We start from the raw sequence: 17,845 nt of genomic DNA, 5'->3' as shown, positions 1-17,845 counted from the left end.
CACTGACTTATCTTCCAAAGTTCTAGTTATTAGAAAGCTAGCCTTATACAAAGTCAAAATCTGCCTTTCTACACCTAGTTCTTACTCTTATTCTCTAGTTTCAAAGACAATATTTTCAACTCCTCTTCAGCTAGAACCTTCAAATATTTGAAGACTATTTTACCTTCCCTCAGGTTTTCTCTTCTAACTGTAAACAGCCAGAGTTCCTCCATATATCCCTTGGGTATGACGTGATTATGTTGTTTAATTATATCTGTTAGACGGAAGGGAAATAAAAGGACACACATACACAGCCATCAAATTTGGCATTTTCCAAATACCACTAGTAACCTAAGAGAAACAGGAGGTATACTCTCTAAAACGTTTCCATAATCAAATACATTAGAAAAATACTGGATTGGGGTGCCTAGGTGGCTCAGTCGGTTAAGTGTCCAACTCTCGGTTTTGGCTCAGGTCATGATCTCATGGTTCGTGGATTCAAGCCTTGCGTTGGGCCCTGCGCTGACAGCGTGGAGCCTGCTTTGGATTACCTCCCTCCCTCTCTCCCTCTCTCCAAATAAATAAACTTAAAAAATTTTAAAAAAAGAAGAAGAAAGAAAAGAAAAATACTGGATCAAAACAAAGGTCTTATTTTTTGTTTTAAGTGCAGGACTTCTTTTTTTTTAAATTTTTTTTTTTTTTCAACGTTTTTTATTTATTTTTGGGACAGAGAGAGACAAAGCATGAACGGGGGAGGGGCAGAGAGAGAGGGAGACACAGAATCCGAAACAGGCTCCAGGCTCCGAGCTGTCAGCACAGAGCCCGACGCGGGGCTCGAACTCACGGACCGCGAGATCGTGACCTGGCTGAAGTCGGCCGCTTAACCGACTGCGCCACCCAGGCGCCCCAATTAAGTGCAGGACTTCTTGACAACTTTATTGATGGATCTTGTGTGCACGTGAATATCCAAGGATATAATCTTCAACATTCACTTAATATATCTGACCATGGAATTTTGTGTGAAACATACATACAACACTAGCTTATCTTAGGATACAAGTGCTCTTAAGAACAGGTTGGGAAATGATGGACTAATTTTCAGTCATTCTTTTAGACTCTTCATTCTCCACTAAGCTAATTTTAACTTGAAACAACTCTGCAGTATAAAAACATTGACCCATTCAATAAATTTCTGTGGGACCACTATTACTAAACAAGAAAAAATATCCTTAGTGGGCCTACTCATGTGAGTCTTTTTAGGGCATTAGACAGTGGATCGTGGGTTGGAGGTGGGGTGGTGGTAGTGGAAAGAAGCATAGGATGGGTGGTTACAGACAAGTAGACTATTACTCTAAGTCTAAACCTGAACTTGGGATTGAGGGTGAGGCAGAGAAAAGGGGAGAAAGGACCTTACTTACAGGAGTAACAGCAGATGCAAAAGACTGAAAAAGAAGTGATCATGGAACTGGAGGCATGGAAAAAAGGACATGATCATGAAGAGCTTTGTAAGTCCAGGCTAAGAAATTTACATTTAAAAATTTAGACAAGAGAGTGCTCTCTCTGCACTTTAGAAAGCAAGTGAATTGCAGGAAAACAGACTGCTTTTATTTCCTTGCTTGTTTTGGGAGGTGGATGCAAGGCAGAGATAACATGTAAATTCCAGAAAATATCAACCCAGAAAGATGGGAGTAATGTGAACATAGGTAGAGATAGTACAGACAGAATTAGGCAGATCTGAGAAATATTTAGGAAACAAATAATACAACTTAGTGATTGACTGCTTGTGCAAAGCTATAGAGAGAGTCAAGAAAACCTGAGGCACTGGCTTGGGTAAGTGAGTAGACTCCAATGACAACACAGTAGGAAGAAAAAGACAAGGGCTCAACTGTCAGCTTAATATAAGGTGATCATGATTTTTCTGGTGAAGGTCTTTAAACACTGAATCTCAAATTCCTCATCTGTAAAGGGCTACATTAGCTATTTTACAGTTTTAAAGCTGTAAAATACATAAAGCTAAAACATCTTTATTTTTATTTGTCATGACACTTGTGGAACCAAAGTCTGTTTCAATTTCTCCTTGTCCGCTTTCCCAAACACAACAGTCTTGATGATTCAGCCTTTAGATATCTCAACCCTGTGCCCTATTTCCCCCACTTTCTCTAGGATATTACTGTACCTTCTCACTTCAAAAAAATAACTATGATAGTCTCTTATAACCAATCTTCCAAAAATACTGTTTTCATAACACTTCCCATTCATCGACATCTTTTCTGGCTCCTAAATACCTATATTAAACTCATCCAGATTTCTTACTCTAGCCTCAGAGTCTTATAACTTTTCAATCACTCTCTCTTACTTTTACACTGAAATCCTTCATTCAAATCAAAACAGGATTCTGGCCTGTTCACTAAGCATACCCAGTCCACGACCTATCTGGGCTCTATTCAAGCCTTCTAGTTTACTGTTTTCTCCCACTTGAATTGCATTTATCTTTCTATGTCTTATCAATAAAAGGCCCAAAGTCTCTGTGATAGCCTTTTAATGATTCCAGCAACATGTTTATCCTTGGAATGTCCAAAGTATTCATTCTGCCTATATCACTTCCTTAGCAGCTGGCTAAAAGCTTTGCATCAGTGTTTTATACATGTCTTTCATTATCATAAAGATACATGAAATCACACACAAAAAAACTGATATAATTAGTACTACTATATTTCTAAAAATCTAAAAGGACATAAATAAATGTATGCAAAAAAAAAGGATTTCATCCCACTTGGCAACTGTAGACATTATTGATTTAGGCATACAGAAATAAATTTTATATATATATATATATATATATATATATATATATATATATAAAGAAATAAATTACATAGTACTTGATTTGCTTATTAGGCCATTGGCTCTTGCACAGCACTGTCCAACAGAAATATAAGATGAGTCACATAATTTCAAATTTTCTAGTAGTTCATTCATAAAAATAAGTCAAAATTAATTTTAATAATATATTTTATTTAATACTACAATCCGAATGTTATTTCAATATATACTCAAGATTTAAAATACCAGGTATTTAAAATTTTTTTCACTTAATATTTTTATTTATTTTTTTAAATTGTGAAGGTGGTCCGGCTTTAGCTAAGGTCATGATCTCATGGTTCATGAGTTCAAGTCCCACACGGGGCTTGCTGCTGCAATGCAAAGCCCACTTCGGATCCTCTGTCCCCACCCCCCCACCTCCGCCATTTCTTCCCCTTCCCCCATGCTCTGTTACTCTCAAAAATAAATATTAAAATAAATATATAAAGAGTGATATAACTGACACATAACATTATATCAGTTTTTTTATTTTTTAATGTTTATTTATTTTTAAGAGAGACAGAGAGGGAGAGGGACACACAGAGCATGAGTAGGGGAGGGACAGAGAGAGAAAGGGAGACACAGAAACTAAAGCAGGCTCCAGGCTCTGAGCTGTCAGTGCAGGGCCCGACGCAGGGCTCGAATCCACAAACCATGAGATCATGACCTGGGCTGAAGATGGGTGCTCAACTGACCCAGCCACCCAGGAGCTCCATATTAGTTTCATTTGTACAACATAGTGGTTCAGTATTTGTATACCTTGTAAAATGATCACAGTAAATCTAGTTAACATCTATTACCTTACATGACTGCAAAAAAATTTTGTAAGGAGATTTATTCTTAGCAACTTAAGATTTATTCTTAGCAACTTTCAAACATGCAATACAGTATTACTAACTGTAGTCACCATGCTGTACATTATATTCCCATGATTTATTTTATACCTGGAAGTCTGTACCTTTAGACGCCCCCCTTCACTCAATTTACATCTTATTTTTTGTACTAAGTATTAAAAACATATTGTACATTTTACACTTACAGCACATCTCAGTTCACACTAGCCATATTCAAGTGCTCAAGAGCCATTTATTTATGTCTAGTGGCTACTACAGTGGATCATACAGAGCTAGTATATTTAAAACTAAAATGTATAACCCACAATTTACTTATAACTTACTTACATTTTTGAGATAATTGACAAATTAATTTCAGATATACAACTTAATAATTCAATATTTGTATATATTACAAAATGATCACCACAGTAAATCTAGTTAACAACTAATTTGTTTATATTTTTTGTTTCAAATAGAACTGACAAGCTGGTGATCTTTACGGACATTAGTGGCTCTTAATATTTTGTCAATTGATAAGAAACAGGCAAAAACTTCAACAGTAAAATTATAATCAACATCGTGGTTAAATTGAAAATATTAAAATTCCCATACTCTGTATTCTCTAAACATGCTGTCTATTCAAGAGACCATTCTATGATGAACAGAAATAGTCTATTTCTTTCCTTTCCAATAGGAAATAGTCCTTTCCAATACAGAGTCATCTATATGGCTTGATATGTGGCTAATAAAACTGAGGTACTAAACTTTAATTTTAGGTACTAACTTTTAGGTACTAAATTTAGGTACTAACTTTAATTTTAGGTACTAATTTTAGGTACTAACTTTTAATTTTTTAAATAAAATTTAAATATCCATGTGTAGCAAGTAGCTATGATTTTGGACAGTGAAGCTGTAAATTATCAATTATATTTTTAAAACACATGATCGTTTTCTAAAGCACACAGTGACAGTCTGTAAATTCACTTATTTATCACCTGGAACATTTTCTAAATAGTCTCATTTCCCAAGCATCAAGATAATTATTAACTTCCTTCTCTAAATGTATCTATTAACCAACTTCACGTCATTCTGAAAAATATAGGTTTTGTCACAGCTGAACCTTTCACTAGATAGATATGATACATCACCTTTAACTGACCCATTTCTTTCATAAGGCCTCAGGAGGTAAAAGACTGTGAAGCAGAAGAAAAGGTCAGGGTTGTGCGAATTCAGGAAGGCCCTGCCAAGATGATGCAGGCACGAAGCAGCAGAAAGTGGTAGAATCCCAGACTGCATTACTGATCCAATCACCCAAAGATGTTCTATATTTGGACATTTTTCTCTTTTTTAACATTATTTTTTAATGTTTATTGCTGAGAGACAAAGAGACAGAAGGTGAGTGGAGGAGAGGCAGAGAGAGACAGGGAGGGAAAGAGAGAGAGGCGGAGAGAGAGAGAGACAGAATCCAGGCTGTCTCCAGGTTCCAAGCTGTCAGCACAGAGGCTGACGCAGGCTCGAACCCACGAACCGTGAGATCATGACCTGAGTCGAATGCTCAGTCAGACGCTCAGCCGAATGAGCCACCCAGGCGCCCCTATATTTGGACATTTTTCTAAGCATCTTTCCAGACCAAGCCTTAAGAATGCTACTGCTTCTGCAGGCCCAGTCTTACTACTTATAATTTTGCTTTCTAAATGGTCAAAATTCACAGCAACTCATAATAACTACATGATAGAATTCTTCTCATTTCTCAATAAAGTTTTACTTAAACTTCTATGCTTTTTTTTTTTTTTTTTTAGTTTATTTTTAGAGACAGCACACGAGTGCATGCAGAAGCAGGAAGGGGCAGAGAGAGAATCCCAAGCAGGCTCCACACTGTCAGCACAGCCTGATGCAGCACTAGATCCCATGAACCATGAAATCATGACCTGAGCAGAAATCAAGAGTTGGACGCTGCCTGCCTGAGCCACCCAGACACCCCTAAACTTCCTCTATGTTTGTAAGCAAAGATACACTTACAGTCCCAAAATAGTTGATTTCATATAGGTTACTGATCAAAGAACATTGATTTCAGATATGATGATTAAAAGATAACCTAACAATAAACTTTTACGTATTGCCCAGTTTTTTCCAAACTCTGTTGAGGGAGCACAGATTAGCAAATTCATTAGCAATAATGAGATGATTCCCACAGACCACTTGATCCTTGAAATAACTATTATGCATTTATATACCTTATCTTCAAATAATTCATTTAATCAATCATCCTAAAATTTTGTGAAAAGCAGAGGAACAGTTCAGACAATGAACTGTAATTTAGGCCACTCTCCGAAAAGCCACAGTTCAGAGATGCCAAGTAAGAATAATAAAAATCACTAAGCTCAGCTTATTACCACAGTGGAAAAAAATAAATCCAAGAAGACCTAGTATGCAGGCAGATAAACCAAGGGGTATCTGCTGCTCCACTTTAGGTTTGTTTCATTTAGAATCATACTGCTGTTCTCCTACAGGTAGAGAAACCAAACATGATTCAGATTATTTAAGAACCCAAACTGTGAAAATGTCTCCGCTACAAAGAAAGTAATCAGGGGTGCCTGGGTGGCTCAGTCGGTTGAGCATCCAACTTCAGCTCAGGTCATGATCTCACACTCCGTGAGTTCGAGCCCTGCACTGGGCTCTGTGCTGACAGCTCAGAGCCTGGACCTTGCTTCAGATTCTGCATCTCCCTGTCTCTCTGCCCCTCCCCTGCTCATGCTCTGTCTCTCTCTGTCTCAAAAATAAATAAAAACATTAAAAAAATTAAAAAAAAAAAAGAAAGAAAGTAATCAGTGTACTGGAAGTAATCAGCATGGTTGGAGGTTGTGATAACCAGCAATTCAGCACTCCTTCCCAAAGGAGAAGGTAGATATTTCTTATGGAGAGGAAAGGCCTCTTTCTGGGTAAAATGATGTGAGCCACACTCACATTAGTCGGTCTTTAAGGGGCTTCCTTTTCCTTACACGTAAGGAACAACATCCTGGCAGAGGGAATCTGAGATACTGGAGACCATGGCTTCCAGTACCATATGCCTTCACCTCTAATCAGATGATTTTATTTCCCTTCTCTCTTTTCTCTCTGCTTAATTAATAATCACAGAGGACTTGAAGGGTAGAGAGAATAGGAGCGAAAGACCCTAAACAAATTTGAAAAGAAATAGTAATGTGACAGTATTTAAGGGAGAGGAGGACCTTTCCCCCAACAAACTCCAACAGTGAAAAATTCAAAGACTAGTACACCCTTCGCCTAGACGCATCAATTGCTAACATTTTAGGGAAACATTTTATAAACGGTAAAACCTTTAATAAAGATGAGACCTTGAAGAAGCAGCCAACCAAGCCAAGGTAGAGAAGAGAATGCTAGCCACAAGGAAATGCCTATACAGAAGTCCTGAGGCAGCCAAAAGCTTCTAGTGTGGCTGGTGAAGAAGTAAGCAGGAGTCAAATCCTATAAAGCCTTGGGTGCCATGGAAAGAGTTGAGATTTTATTGTAAGTGTTATAAGAACTTGAGAGAGAAATTTAGGAAAGATTCACGATCCAAGTTTTTAAAAGATCATTCTGTGTCTAGGATCTGCTTCAAAATAATCTAGGCAGCTGGCGGGGGCGGGGGGGGAGGGGGAGTAGATGGAGTTACAGATGAAACAAAATCATAACATCGTACCAAAGTGGGGGGGGGGGGTGATGGGTACATGGAAGTTCATTATACAACTTTCTACTTTTGTATCTTTCACATTTTCCATAATTTAAAAAGGTAAAGGAGATGTGGAGGTCACTTTGGTTGCTCTGCGAGGAATGAATGAGAGGGAAGCAAATACTACTAATTAGGAGGCTACTGCCACACTTTAGCAAGAGATGATGATGGCCCAGGATAAGGCTGTAGCAGCATAGATGCAGAGAAGTGCCCTCAAGGAAAAGTGCAAAATGTAGAAAGTTTCTAACAAGCACCTTCACCAATCTTGATCAGGAAGTACCTACTATATACTTGTCTTCAATGTGATCCCAATTAATTTGTTCATTTTTAAATTAAAACAAAAAATTTTTTTAACATTTATTCATTTTTTGAGACACAGAACGAGACAGAGGGTGAGAGGGGAAGGGACAGAGAGAGGGAGACACAGAATCTGAAGCAAGCTCCAGGCTCTGAACTGACAGCACAGAGCCCAATGCGGGGCTCGAACTCACAGACTGCGAGATCATGACCTGAGCCGAGTCAGACACCCAACCGACTGAGCCACCCAGGCACCCCATAATTAATTTGTTCATTTTTAAAAGCAGAAACCACTTTTTATTTAATCATACTAAGCCAGAAAAGGAACACATACACACATTTAATAAATCAAATAAATTTATTTGTATCATGTCTTATTTCTGATACTCTTCATCATTTCAAATGTCCATGTTTCACTTAAAAGCCTATACTTAATATTTCAACTAATACTTAAAAGTTCTATTATGTATGTATTATGAAAAGCATTAGACACAGTCAGGAGAAAGAGGTGCAAACTTCAATTTCCTTGTCCATATAAAGTTGATCTAAAGTCCTCCAGCTGTATTGTTTAATGCCTATGTCCAGGTATTGAGGCAGGTATTAATTGCCTAATAATAACACAACAGTCAATCATGGGATCTTAGAATTTTTGAACTGAAAGCAATGATCTAATTCACACTATCTAATAGACTAGAAAATTTAGTTAACAAAGATATGATGTGAATTGCCTACCACCAAGCAGAGGCCAGGCAAGAGCCCAAACCTTCCAAGCCCAGTGCTCTAATGTTTCTTAAAGTATTAAATGAACAGAGAAACAGTTCAGAAGACCTAACCTATGAATCAAGCCACCCCTTCTGCACAGCTCCATTTAAATCCATTTAAAGTATACAAATCAATGGGTTTTCTTTTATTACATAATTAACTTTTTAAATTGTAGTACAATACAAATAACATAAAATTAACATTTTAACCATTTTTAAGTGTACACCTCAGTGGCATTAACTAGACTCACAACACAGTGCCACCACCACTATTTTCCAATCCATCTTACAGGTAAAATTTTAAAATAGTCACTCCACTTCCAAATTGCTTTCTGGAAACTTATAACTATAAAAACAAAATCCACAATAGTATATGTTCTCAGTGAGAGTAATATTAATATCATATAGTCTTAATTATCGTTAAGTCTCACTTTGTAATTATCTACCATCTATCTCTTCTTCCTCCTCTCTCCCATCCTCAGATGTAAGCTCCATGAAGACAAGGGCCAGATCCAACTGCCTTTTTCATCATTGTATTCTCAGTACCAAGCACAGTTCCTGATTCACTCAAGGACTTGATGAACTGGAACAGAGGCAAGAAAATAAAGGCGAAGGAAAACAACAGGGAGAACAGTTCTGCTGCTGCTAGAGAAAAAGAGAGTTGCTACAGGTGTCAAAGAGAAATTATGTGAACTAACAGTAGGCAGGAAAGTGATGAGGAGGTGGATAAAAAAGATGGCAAAAGTGGCTTTGGGTTCACTGTGTGAGCCATCAGGCGATATCACCAATTCAAGACAACTTATTTGCAGTTTATGTTTATCCCTTTCTCTCCCTTCTGAGGGGAGAAATGGAAGAGGTGAATGCTCCCATGGGAATCTGTATATAGGAGCAAATAATGAAGTCTGTGTGTTTAAATAAATACCTATATAAGGGCACCTGACTGGCTCAATCGGTAAACTGATCCCTGGAGTTGTGAGTTCGAGCACCACATTGGGGGCAGAGATTACTTAAAAAAAAAGAAAAGAAAAGAAAAGAAAAGAAAAGAAAAGAAAAGAAAAGAAAAGGCCTCCATTTCTTTGTGAAATGTATAGTCTATTCCTTGCTAACAAGTGACCAGTTTACACTTTTCCTTCAATCAACATTCATTTAACAAACAGAGATAGCTAGATGAGTAACATACTATGTCATCTTAGTGTCTTGAAATCTTGGCATTAGACACAGACAAGAAATGGGTAAGACTGTAATTTCTATGGTTATTTCAATGAACAAGAAAATGCATATCAAAACACTATTATAAACCCTAAAACAATACAAACCAAAGTTACTGTTATTCACCACCAGATGGTGATCACGTCTTATTAAAAGCAAAACAATGACACCTTATTGGGGGGCCAGCCAGCTGACTGCTAAAAATGATTATTAAGTAAACCAGGGTATCTGAATAAAATGTTGGTGATTTTTAAGTAAATGCAATTAAAACATCAGCAAAACAAGAGTAATAAAAAATTAGATTCTGCCTGAAGACTTCTAAAGGAACTGATTTGTTCATGTGCACATTTGATAACTCTACAATATAAGGGGAAAAAAACAGTGCATGTGTTTCTTGTTGTCTTTTACTAGTTATTTAACTACTCACATGACCTGGAACTTCTTTAACTTCAGATAGAGATATTTCTATTTAGCAAAATGGTACCACTGAACATTTTAGAAGAAAACAAAACCAAATCAAGGTGTTCAATGTCACTAATTGTCAGGGAAATGGAAATCAAAACCACAATGAGATATCACCTCACACCTGTCAGAATGACCAAAATCAAAAACACAAAAAATAACAAGTATTGTTGAGGATGTGGAGAAAAAGGAACCCTCATACACTGTTGGTGGGAATCCAAACTAGTGTAGCCACTGTGGAAAATAGGATGGAGGTGTCTCGAAAATTAAAAATAGCATTACCATATGATACAGTAATTCCACTACTGGGTATTTACACAAAGAAAACAAAACAAAACAAAAAAACCCCCCTAATTTGAAAAGATACATGTACCCTTATGTTTACTGCAGCATTATTTACAATAGCCAGAAATGGGAGCAGCCCAGGTGTCCATCCATAGATGAATGGATAAAGATGTGGTACATATGGAATGGAATATTAGCCATAAAAGGATCAAATCTTGCCATTTGCAAGAACGTGGCTGGACCTAGAGGGTATTATGCGAAGTAAAATAAGTCCATCAAAGACAAATACCATATGATTTCATTCCTATGTGGAATTCAAGAGACAAAACAAACAAACAAAAAGACAAATAGGAAACAGACTCTTTAATATAGAGAACAAACTGGTTGTTGCCAGAAGAGAGGTGGGGGGGATGGGTCAAATAGGTGAAGAGGATCAACGGTATGTTTATTGTGATGAGTACCAAGTAACATAAAGAATTGCTGAATCACTATATTATATATCGGAAACTAATATAATACTGTATGTTAATTATACTTGAATTTAAAAAAAGGAAAAAGCATACACACATACAAAAAAACCCCCTTTATTAAGAAATGTTGAAACAAATCCCAAAATAGAGACTAGCATAATAAAACCCATGAACTCATCACACAACTTCAGCGATAATCAACCAAGAGACTTTTTCCCTCTCCCATATGTCATTTTAAACCAAATTCCAGGTATCACTTCATCCACAAATATTTCACTATGTATCTCTAAGGGATATAAACTCTTTAAAAATAACCAGAATACCATCATTACTACCTAAATATTAATAGTTCCTTAATGTCATAGAATTTCCATCAAACAATTTTTAAATATTTTGGGGTGCCTGGCTGGCTCAGTCAGTACAGGCATGTGACTCTTGATCTCAGAGTCATGAGTTTGAGCCCCACATTGGGTGTAGAGATTACTTTAAAAAAAATTCTTCAAAAATCCCAATTTTTAAATATTTCAAATTAACCAAGAAATGAAATTACATTGTACTGTTACCTCTGCAGCAGATGTTGGAGGCACCTCACCTTTACCCTCATAGCAATTAGGACTCCAGTGCAGGCTAACCTGCAACCATGTGCGAGGCCTTTCTGACTACAGGGCAAGGAGTTAACCCTTCCTGAGAGCAGCCCTGAATCAGTGCTGGGATAAACCTGACATATGATCTAAACTATCTGTTTCCTGGCAGTGCTTCCCAAATAAACTATGTGCGCTCACATTTTTGTCTCAGAGTTTGCTTGTTGGGAAATCTAACATAAGACAACCTCTTAGTTTGAATGAAAGCTATGGACATCCTAAGAAAAATGTAAACATAAAAATTTCTGCAAATACATTCAACAAGTTTAGAGAACCCAAAAGGCATAGACATATACCAGTTTAAAGAACCCTTCCTCCTATAGGTTCAAGATAGCTGAGATCTTAATTATGTTTTTCCAAGTGTTGAATGGAGATTGTTCAGTTATGCTGAAAAACTAACATCCCTCCCCTTATTCTACACTGTTGGCAAAGAAACATCATTATCTCAATACTTAGTTCTTCTGTACAGAAAATCTAATCTAAATGAAAATAAACAACTGTTGGCTTAAGGTTCTACACATTTTAAAGAAAAACAAATTTTCAGAGGAGTGGTTTACTAAAACTGGGTCCCGTGAAAAAGCCACTAGAAGTTAAGTTTACAAGTATATTCACTTACATATGAACTTCAATGGATTTTTTTTAAACTACTGCTGGCCTCAAAGAACAAGATTAAGAGTAAGGAACTTGTGGAGATTTTTTTTTGAAAAAGTCCCCTCCCGACTAACACACACTGCTCCTACCATTCTGGGAAAAAAAAAAAAAAAAAAAAGTCTATGAACTCAGTCTCTTTCTTACCTGTCCCATTTGCTCCAAACTCACCATAATCTGACTTCTATTAGTTAAACTAAATGGATGCTTTGGTTTTTGTCTTAATTTGGCAACATGTGACACTGGTGACCAGATCTTCCTTCTTGAAACCTGGCCATCCTGTGACACTACTTTTCTGATTTCTCCTCTTATTTCTTTTGCCTCCTTTTAAATTCCTTTGCAGACCCTACACTTCTGCCCTCTCCTTGAAAGGTGATTCTATTTTAGGACTTAATTTCTTTTGTCCCTAAGTCACCTCATCCATCTCTTCACTTCAGTTTATTTTTTTTTTTAATTTTTTTTTTCTTTTTCAACGTTTTTTTTTTATTTATTTTTGGGACAGAGAGAGACAGAGCATGAACGGGGGAGGGGCAGAGAGAGGGAGACACAGAATCTGAAACAGGCTCCAGGCTCTGAGCCATCAGCCCAGAGCCCGACACGGGGCTCGAACTCACGGACCGCGAGATCGTGACCTGGCTGAAGTCGGACGCTTAACCGACTGCGCCACCCAGGCGCCCCTCTTCACTTCAGTTTAAATATGCTATCTCACTGTGCTGGTTACAGGTATGTTCAAGTAACAAAAAACCTTACCATTGTGGCTTCAGGGAGTTACTTTTTCTCATATAACAAAAAGTCCAGAGTAATGAGCTGCTAGTTTGGGTTTAATGGCTCAACAACACCACCTGAACTTCTCATAATTCCCAAACATTCCATACGGTTTCTAGACTCCAGATCTTAACATGTACAGTCCCCTCTATCTTCAACCCACCTCTATTCATCCTCAAAGTTGTCTGGTTGTTGCTCCCTCAGGAAATCACTCTTTTACCTTATCAGGATTAAGTGCCCCTGATGGGTATTCCAAAATGATTCTACTTATGCATTACATTGTATCATAAATGCCTATTTGATCAACTCTATCCCATGTTAAACAAGACTGAATCTTCAGCACCTGGGACAGTGCCCACCACATACCACAGGTTCAATAAAGACTTGTTAAATGAATGGATTGATTTGGATTTAAAAAAACAACAAAAGAAAACAACTTTGGGGTGCCTGGGTGGCTCAGTCGGTTAAGCGACTTCAGTTCAGGTCATGATCTCGCGGCTCATAAGTTCAAGCCCGCTATCGGGCTCAGTGCTGACAGCAAGGAGCCTGGAGCCTGCTTCAGATTCTGTCTCCCTCCCTCTCTGCCCCTCCCCCGCTTGTGCTTGGTCTCTGTCTCTCAAAAATAAACATTAAAAAATTAAAAAATATAAAATTTTTCAAAAACATGAAACTCTCCTAACCCTAGTACCTGACTGACTAGCAAATAAATAAATAAATAAATAATAAAAAATGTTTCTTAATGAACCAGATATAAAACAGATAACAAATTTCTAAAATTGTGAAGGTACACATGTAAAATGGAATATACATTTTGGCATTGCACACTTATGCCACTCAATCAACAACTTTACCCATGCTACCAGTTTACAACTGGCCAACCATGAACTGGTTTTTATGAGTAAGCTTCCTAACATGACAAGAGAACAGACTAAGATAAGCAAAATATAAAACAGAAGAGAATGACTAAATGGTTCCCTTGTAACCCCATTCCAGTCAGTCACCCCACTCCCAGACAAAGGCAGCCACTGGTCTTCTTTCACTATAACTTTGTCTTTCCTAGAGCTTCATATAAATGGAATTATACTGTATGCACTTATTGTATCTTTATGCTTTATAATCTAGATTATATATGTATTTTTCAGCTCTGTTACTGGGTGAAAACAGTCAGAATTATTGTATCTTCCTGAGAAATTAGCCCTGTTAGTGTTACAAAATATCCCTTTTTATTACTGCTCATGTTCCTTGTTCTGATGTCTCCATTTTCTGGTATTAGTATAGCTATTCCAGTTTTCTTATGATTAGCTTTGCACAATATATCATTTTCTATCCTTTCATTTCAAACTATATATTTAAAGTGGATTTTCATAGCATATAGTTGGGCTTGCTTTTTTACCCACGCAGACAATCTCTTTAATTTCAATTAATTTTAACTCAAATACCACAGCTGGCTAGTGGTGACCAGATGAGAGACAGAAGGTTTAGGTCAAGCAAGGTCTAGCAAACTAAGGCTCACAAGGCAAATGCATCTTGTCACCTGTTTTTGTACAGCCCACAAACTAAGAATGATTTAACTTTTTTAAGAGTTGGTGGGAAAAAAGAAAAAGACAAACAGTATTTTGTGGGGCACCTGGCTGGCTCAGTTGGTAGAGCGCACAACTCTTGATCTCGGGGTTGGGAGTTGGAGCCCCAGCTGGGTGTAGAGATTACTTAAAAATCATTTTTAGGGGTGGGACGCCTGGGTGGCTCAGTCGGTTGAGTGTCCGACTTCGGTTCAGGTCATGATCTCACAGTTCGTGAGTTAGCCCCACGTTGGGCTCTGTGCTGACAGCTCAAAGCCTGGAGCCTGCTTCGGTTTCTGTGCCTCCCTCTCTCTCTGCCCCTCCCCCGCTCATGTTCTGTCTGTGTCTCGCTCAAAAATAAATAAACATTAAAAAAAATTACAAAAGAAAGAAAAAAATCTTTTTTAGGGGAGCCTGGATGCTTCAGTCGGTTAGGTGTCCCACTTTGGCTCAGGTCATGATCTCATGACTCATAAGTTCGAGCTCCATGTTGGGCTCTCTGCTAACAGCTCAGAGCCTGGAACCTACTTCAGATTCTCTCTCTCTGCCCCTTCTGCCACTTGCACTCTGTCTCTCTCTCTCTCTCTCAAATATAAACATTAAAAAAATCTTTTTTAAAAAATAGTATTTTAAACACATTGCAATTACATGAAATTCAAATTTCAGGATCTACTGTTTTACTGGAACACAGCCACACTTACTCATTTACGTAATGTCTATAACTACTCTCAGGCTATATTGGCAGAAATGAACAGTTTCAACAGATACTTTATTTTGACCACAAAGGTCAAATGGCTTTGACCACAAAGCCTAATATTTTTTAATATCTGACTCTTTACAGAAAAAGCTTGCCAAACATTGATTAAAACCACTTATATTAATACAATTACTGATATAATTGGATTTAAATCTACAATCTTGCCATTTGTTTACTATATATCTTAACATTTCTTTGCTCCTTCCATCTTTTACTGTCTTCTTTCATGTAAACGTACCTTAAAAATAAATTAAAGTGAACGTAATTTAGCATTTTATTTAATATCCACTATTGGCTAATTAGGCATACTTCTTCATTTTAATATTTGGTGTTTGCTCGAGGTTTTATAATATGCATCTTTAACTCAACACAGTGTAACATCAAACAATGTTCTCTCACTTCATGTAAAATATGGACACTTTTTATCCTTCTAATACCATACTTCAATTTCCCTACATTTTCCTTCTACATATGTTGTAAAACTTACATTATGATTTTTGTTTTAAGCAGTGAGTTATCCTTTTTAAAGATTTAAAATTAGGTAAAATGGTGGGGCACGTGGGTGGCTCAGTCGGTTAGGCAGCTGACTTCGGCTCAGGTCATGATCTCCAGGCTCGTGAGTTCAAGCCCCATGTCGGGCTCTGTGCTGACAGCTCAGAGTCTGGAGCGTGCTTCAGATTCTGGGTCTCCCTCTCTCTCTGCCCCTCCCCCACTGGCACTCTGTCTCTCTCTGTCTCAAAGGTAAATAAACATTAAAAAAATTTTTTTAATTAGGGGAAATGTTTTTTTTTGTTTTGTTTTTTAAGTAGGCTTTACACCCAGCATAGAGCCCAACATGGGGCTTGAACCCACAACTCTGAGACCAACACCTGAAGTGAGATCAAGAGTGGGACACTCAACCGACAGAGCCACCCAGGCACCCCAGGAAAATGTATTTTATATTTACTCACATATTTATCATTTCTTGCAGTCGACATCTCTTTATCTCGATCCAACCTCTCATTTGATCTGTTTTCTTCCCATCTGCAGTTATTTGTGAACTGTATGTCAAGTAGCTAGTAACAAATTCTCTTTGTCTGAAAAGGTTTTTATTATATCCCCATTTTCAAAGGATATTTTCCTGGCTATGTAAATATTGATAGTTTTTTTTTTTTTTTCATTAGTGCTTTAAAAATATTTCAGTATCTCCTGGTTTGCATAGTTTCTGATAAAAAGGCTTCATTGTTTCTCTACACATGTCTTCTTTGGCTACCTTCAAAATTCTTTACTAGTGGTTTTCAGGAATTTGTTATGTCTTGGTATATGTGTGTGTCTGCCCTGCTTTTGATTTCTTAAGACTAATGGATGTGTGAATTGACAATTTTCTTCAAATTTGGAAATATTATTTCTTACAATATTTTTGGCTCCATCCTCCTTCTAGGATGTCAAATACACTTTGTTGTATCCTGCTTGGCATTGTCCCACACATAAAAGAGTTAATTTGGTTGTTTTCAGTTCTCTTTCTCTGCTTCACTTTAAGTCTACTGTTAGATCTTCAAGTTTGCTGTTCTGTTCTGCACTGTCCAATCTGCTGTTAATTTTTTATTTCAAATAGTATTAGCTTTCATCCCTACACATCCCATTTGGTTCTTTTTTATATATCTTCCATTTCTCTACATTCATATTTTCCTTTAAATATATTCATTAGTTACAGTAGCTATTTTAACATTCTTGTCTGCTGGTTCCATTACTTCTGTCATTTCTAAATCTGTTTCTTTGGGCTGATTTTTCTCCTGGTCATGGGTTACAAAGGACCTGCTTCTTGGCATGTCTATCAATTTCTGCTTGGATGTGGGAAAATACCAATGTTACACTACCAGTGTTGAGTATTTGTGATCATTCTGCAAAGAAAGTTGGGCTTTGTTTTGGCAAGCAGTGATTTGTAGATCTATTTGATCCATCTGAGGACTTTTCTGTCTTTCCTGTATGACAAATCCATTGGGTTCTCCACTGAATGCCCTGAGTGCTTCAAAGGATCATTTGCTATGTCTCATCAGGGTTAAACATCTCTTGTATAAACTCAGGAAATGTTCTGCTAATAAGCCCCTAGATGTTCACTGCTTGGCCTCATGGAGTTTCACTTTATGCATTTATGATCCTAGTATTCAGCAGCAGACTCAAGGTGGCCCCTGTACAGATTTCTGCTTTTGTCTGCATAGCTCCTTCCCTTTCAGAACCTGGCTCTGCAACTTCTAGTTGCTTAAGACTCTCCAACATCCAACTGTTGCCTTTTCAACTGAGTGAGGCTTCCAGGCTCCCTCTTCCTGCTTCTGCAGCTCCAGACAGGAAGCCAAAGTAGTGGTAGACCTTACCTCCTTTATTTCTTCTCTCTGAGGTCACAATCCTACTCTGCCTATTGTATAATATTGAAAACAAGATAATTCATTTATTTTGGTCCAGTTTACTTAATATTTATGACAAGGGGATAGAGACTTATTACTCTAACATGGCCAGAAAGAGAATTCCTAATTCTTATAAATAATACTATAAACAATATTAAAGACTTATGTATTTGAGCAGATCACGTGAATTAAGAGAATAACGAATT

General features: G+C 37.3%; 1 protein-coding gene across 4 annotated transcripts in view; it reads right to left on the bottom strand.

Annotated features, from left to right (window-relative positions):
• RSF1 (remodeling and spacing factor 1) overlaps positions 1-17,845 on the bottom strand; it is a 161,520-nt gene that overhangs the window by 119,491 nt on the left and 24,184 nt on the right. The window contains exon 1 of one of the 4 annotated variants that reach the window (XM_058687662.1): positions 164-508. The exons of the other annotated variants lie outside the window; for them this stretch is intronic. Within the exon in view, the coding sequence (XP_058543645.1) occupies positions 164-287 (124 nt within the window). The 5' untranslated portion in view covers positions 288-508. Of the gene's footprint in view, positions 1-163; positions 509-17,845 lie in introns of those variants that run through there. 4 annotated transcript variants of the gene reach the window in all.

The sequence above is a fragment of the Neofelis nebulosa genome, chromosome 10 (assembly GCF_028018385.1).
Source record: "Neofelis nebulosa isolate mNeoNeb1 chromosome 10, mNeoNeb1.pri, whole genome shotgun sequence".
In the NCBI taxonomy this organism is placed as follows: Eukaryota; Metazoa; Chordata; class Mammalia; order Carnivora; family Felidae; genus Neofelis; species Neofelis nebulosa.
This window is presented reverse-complemented; position numbering and strand designations above follow the sequence as displayed.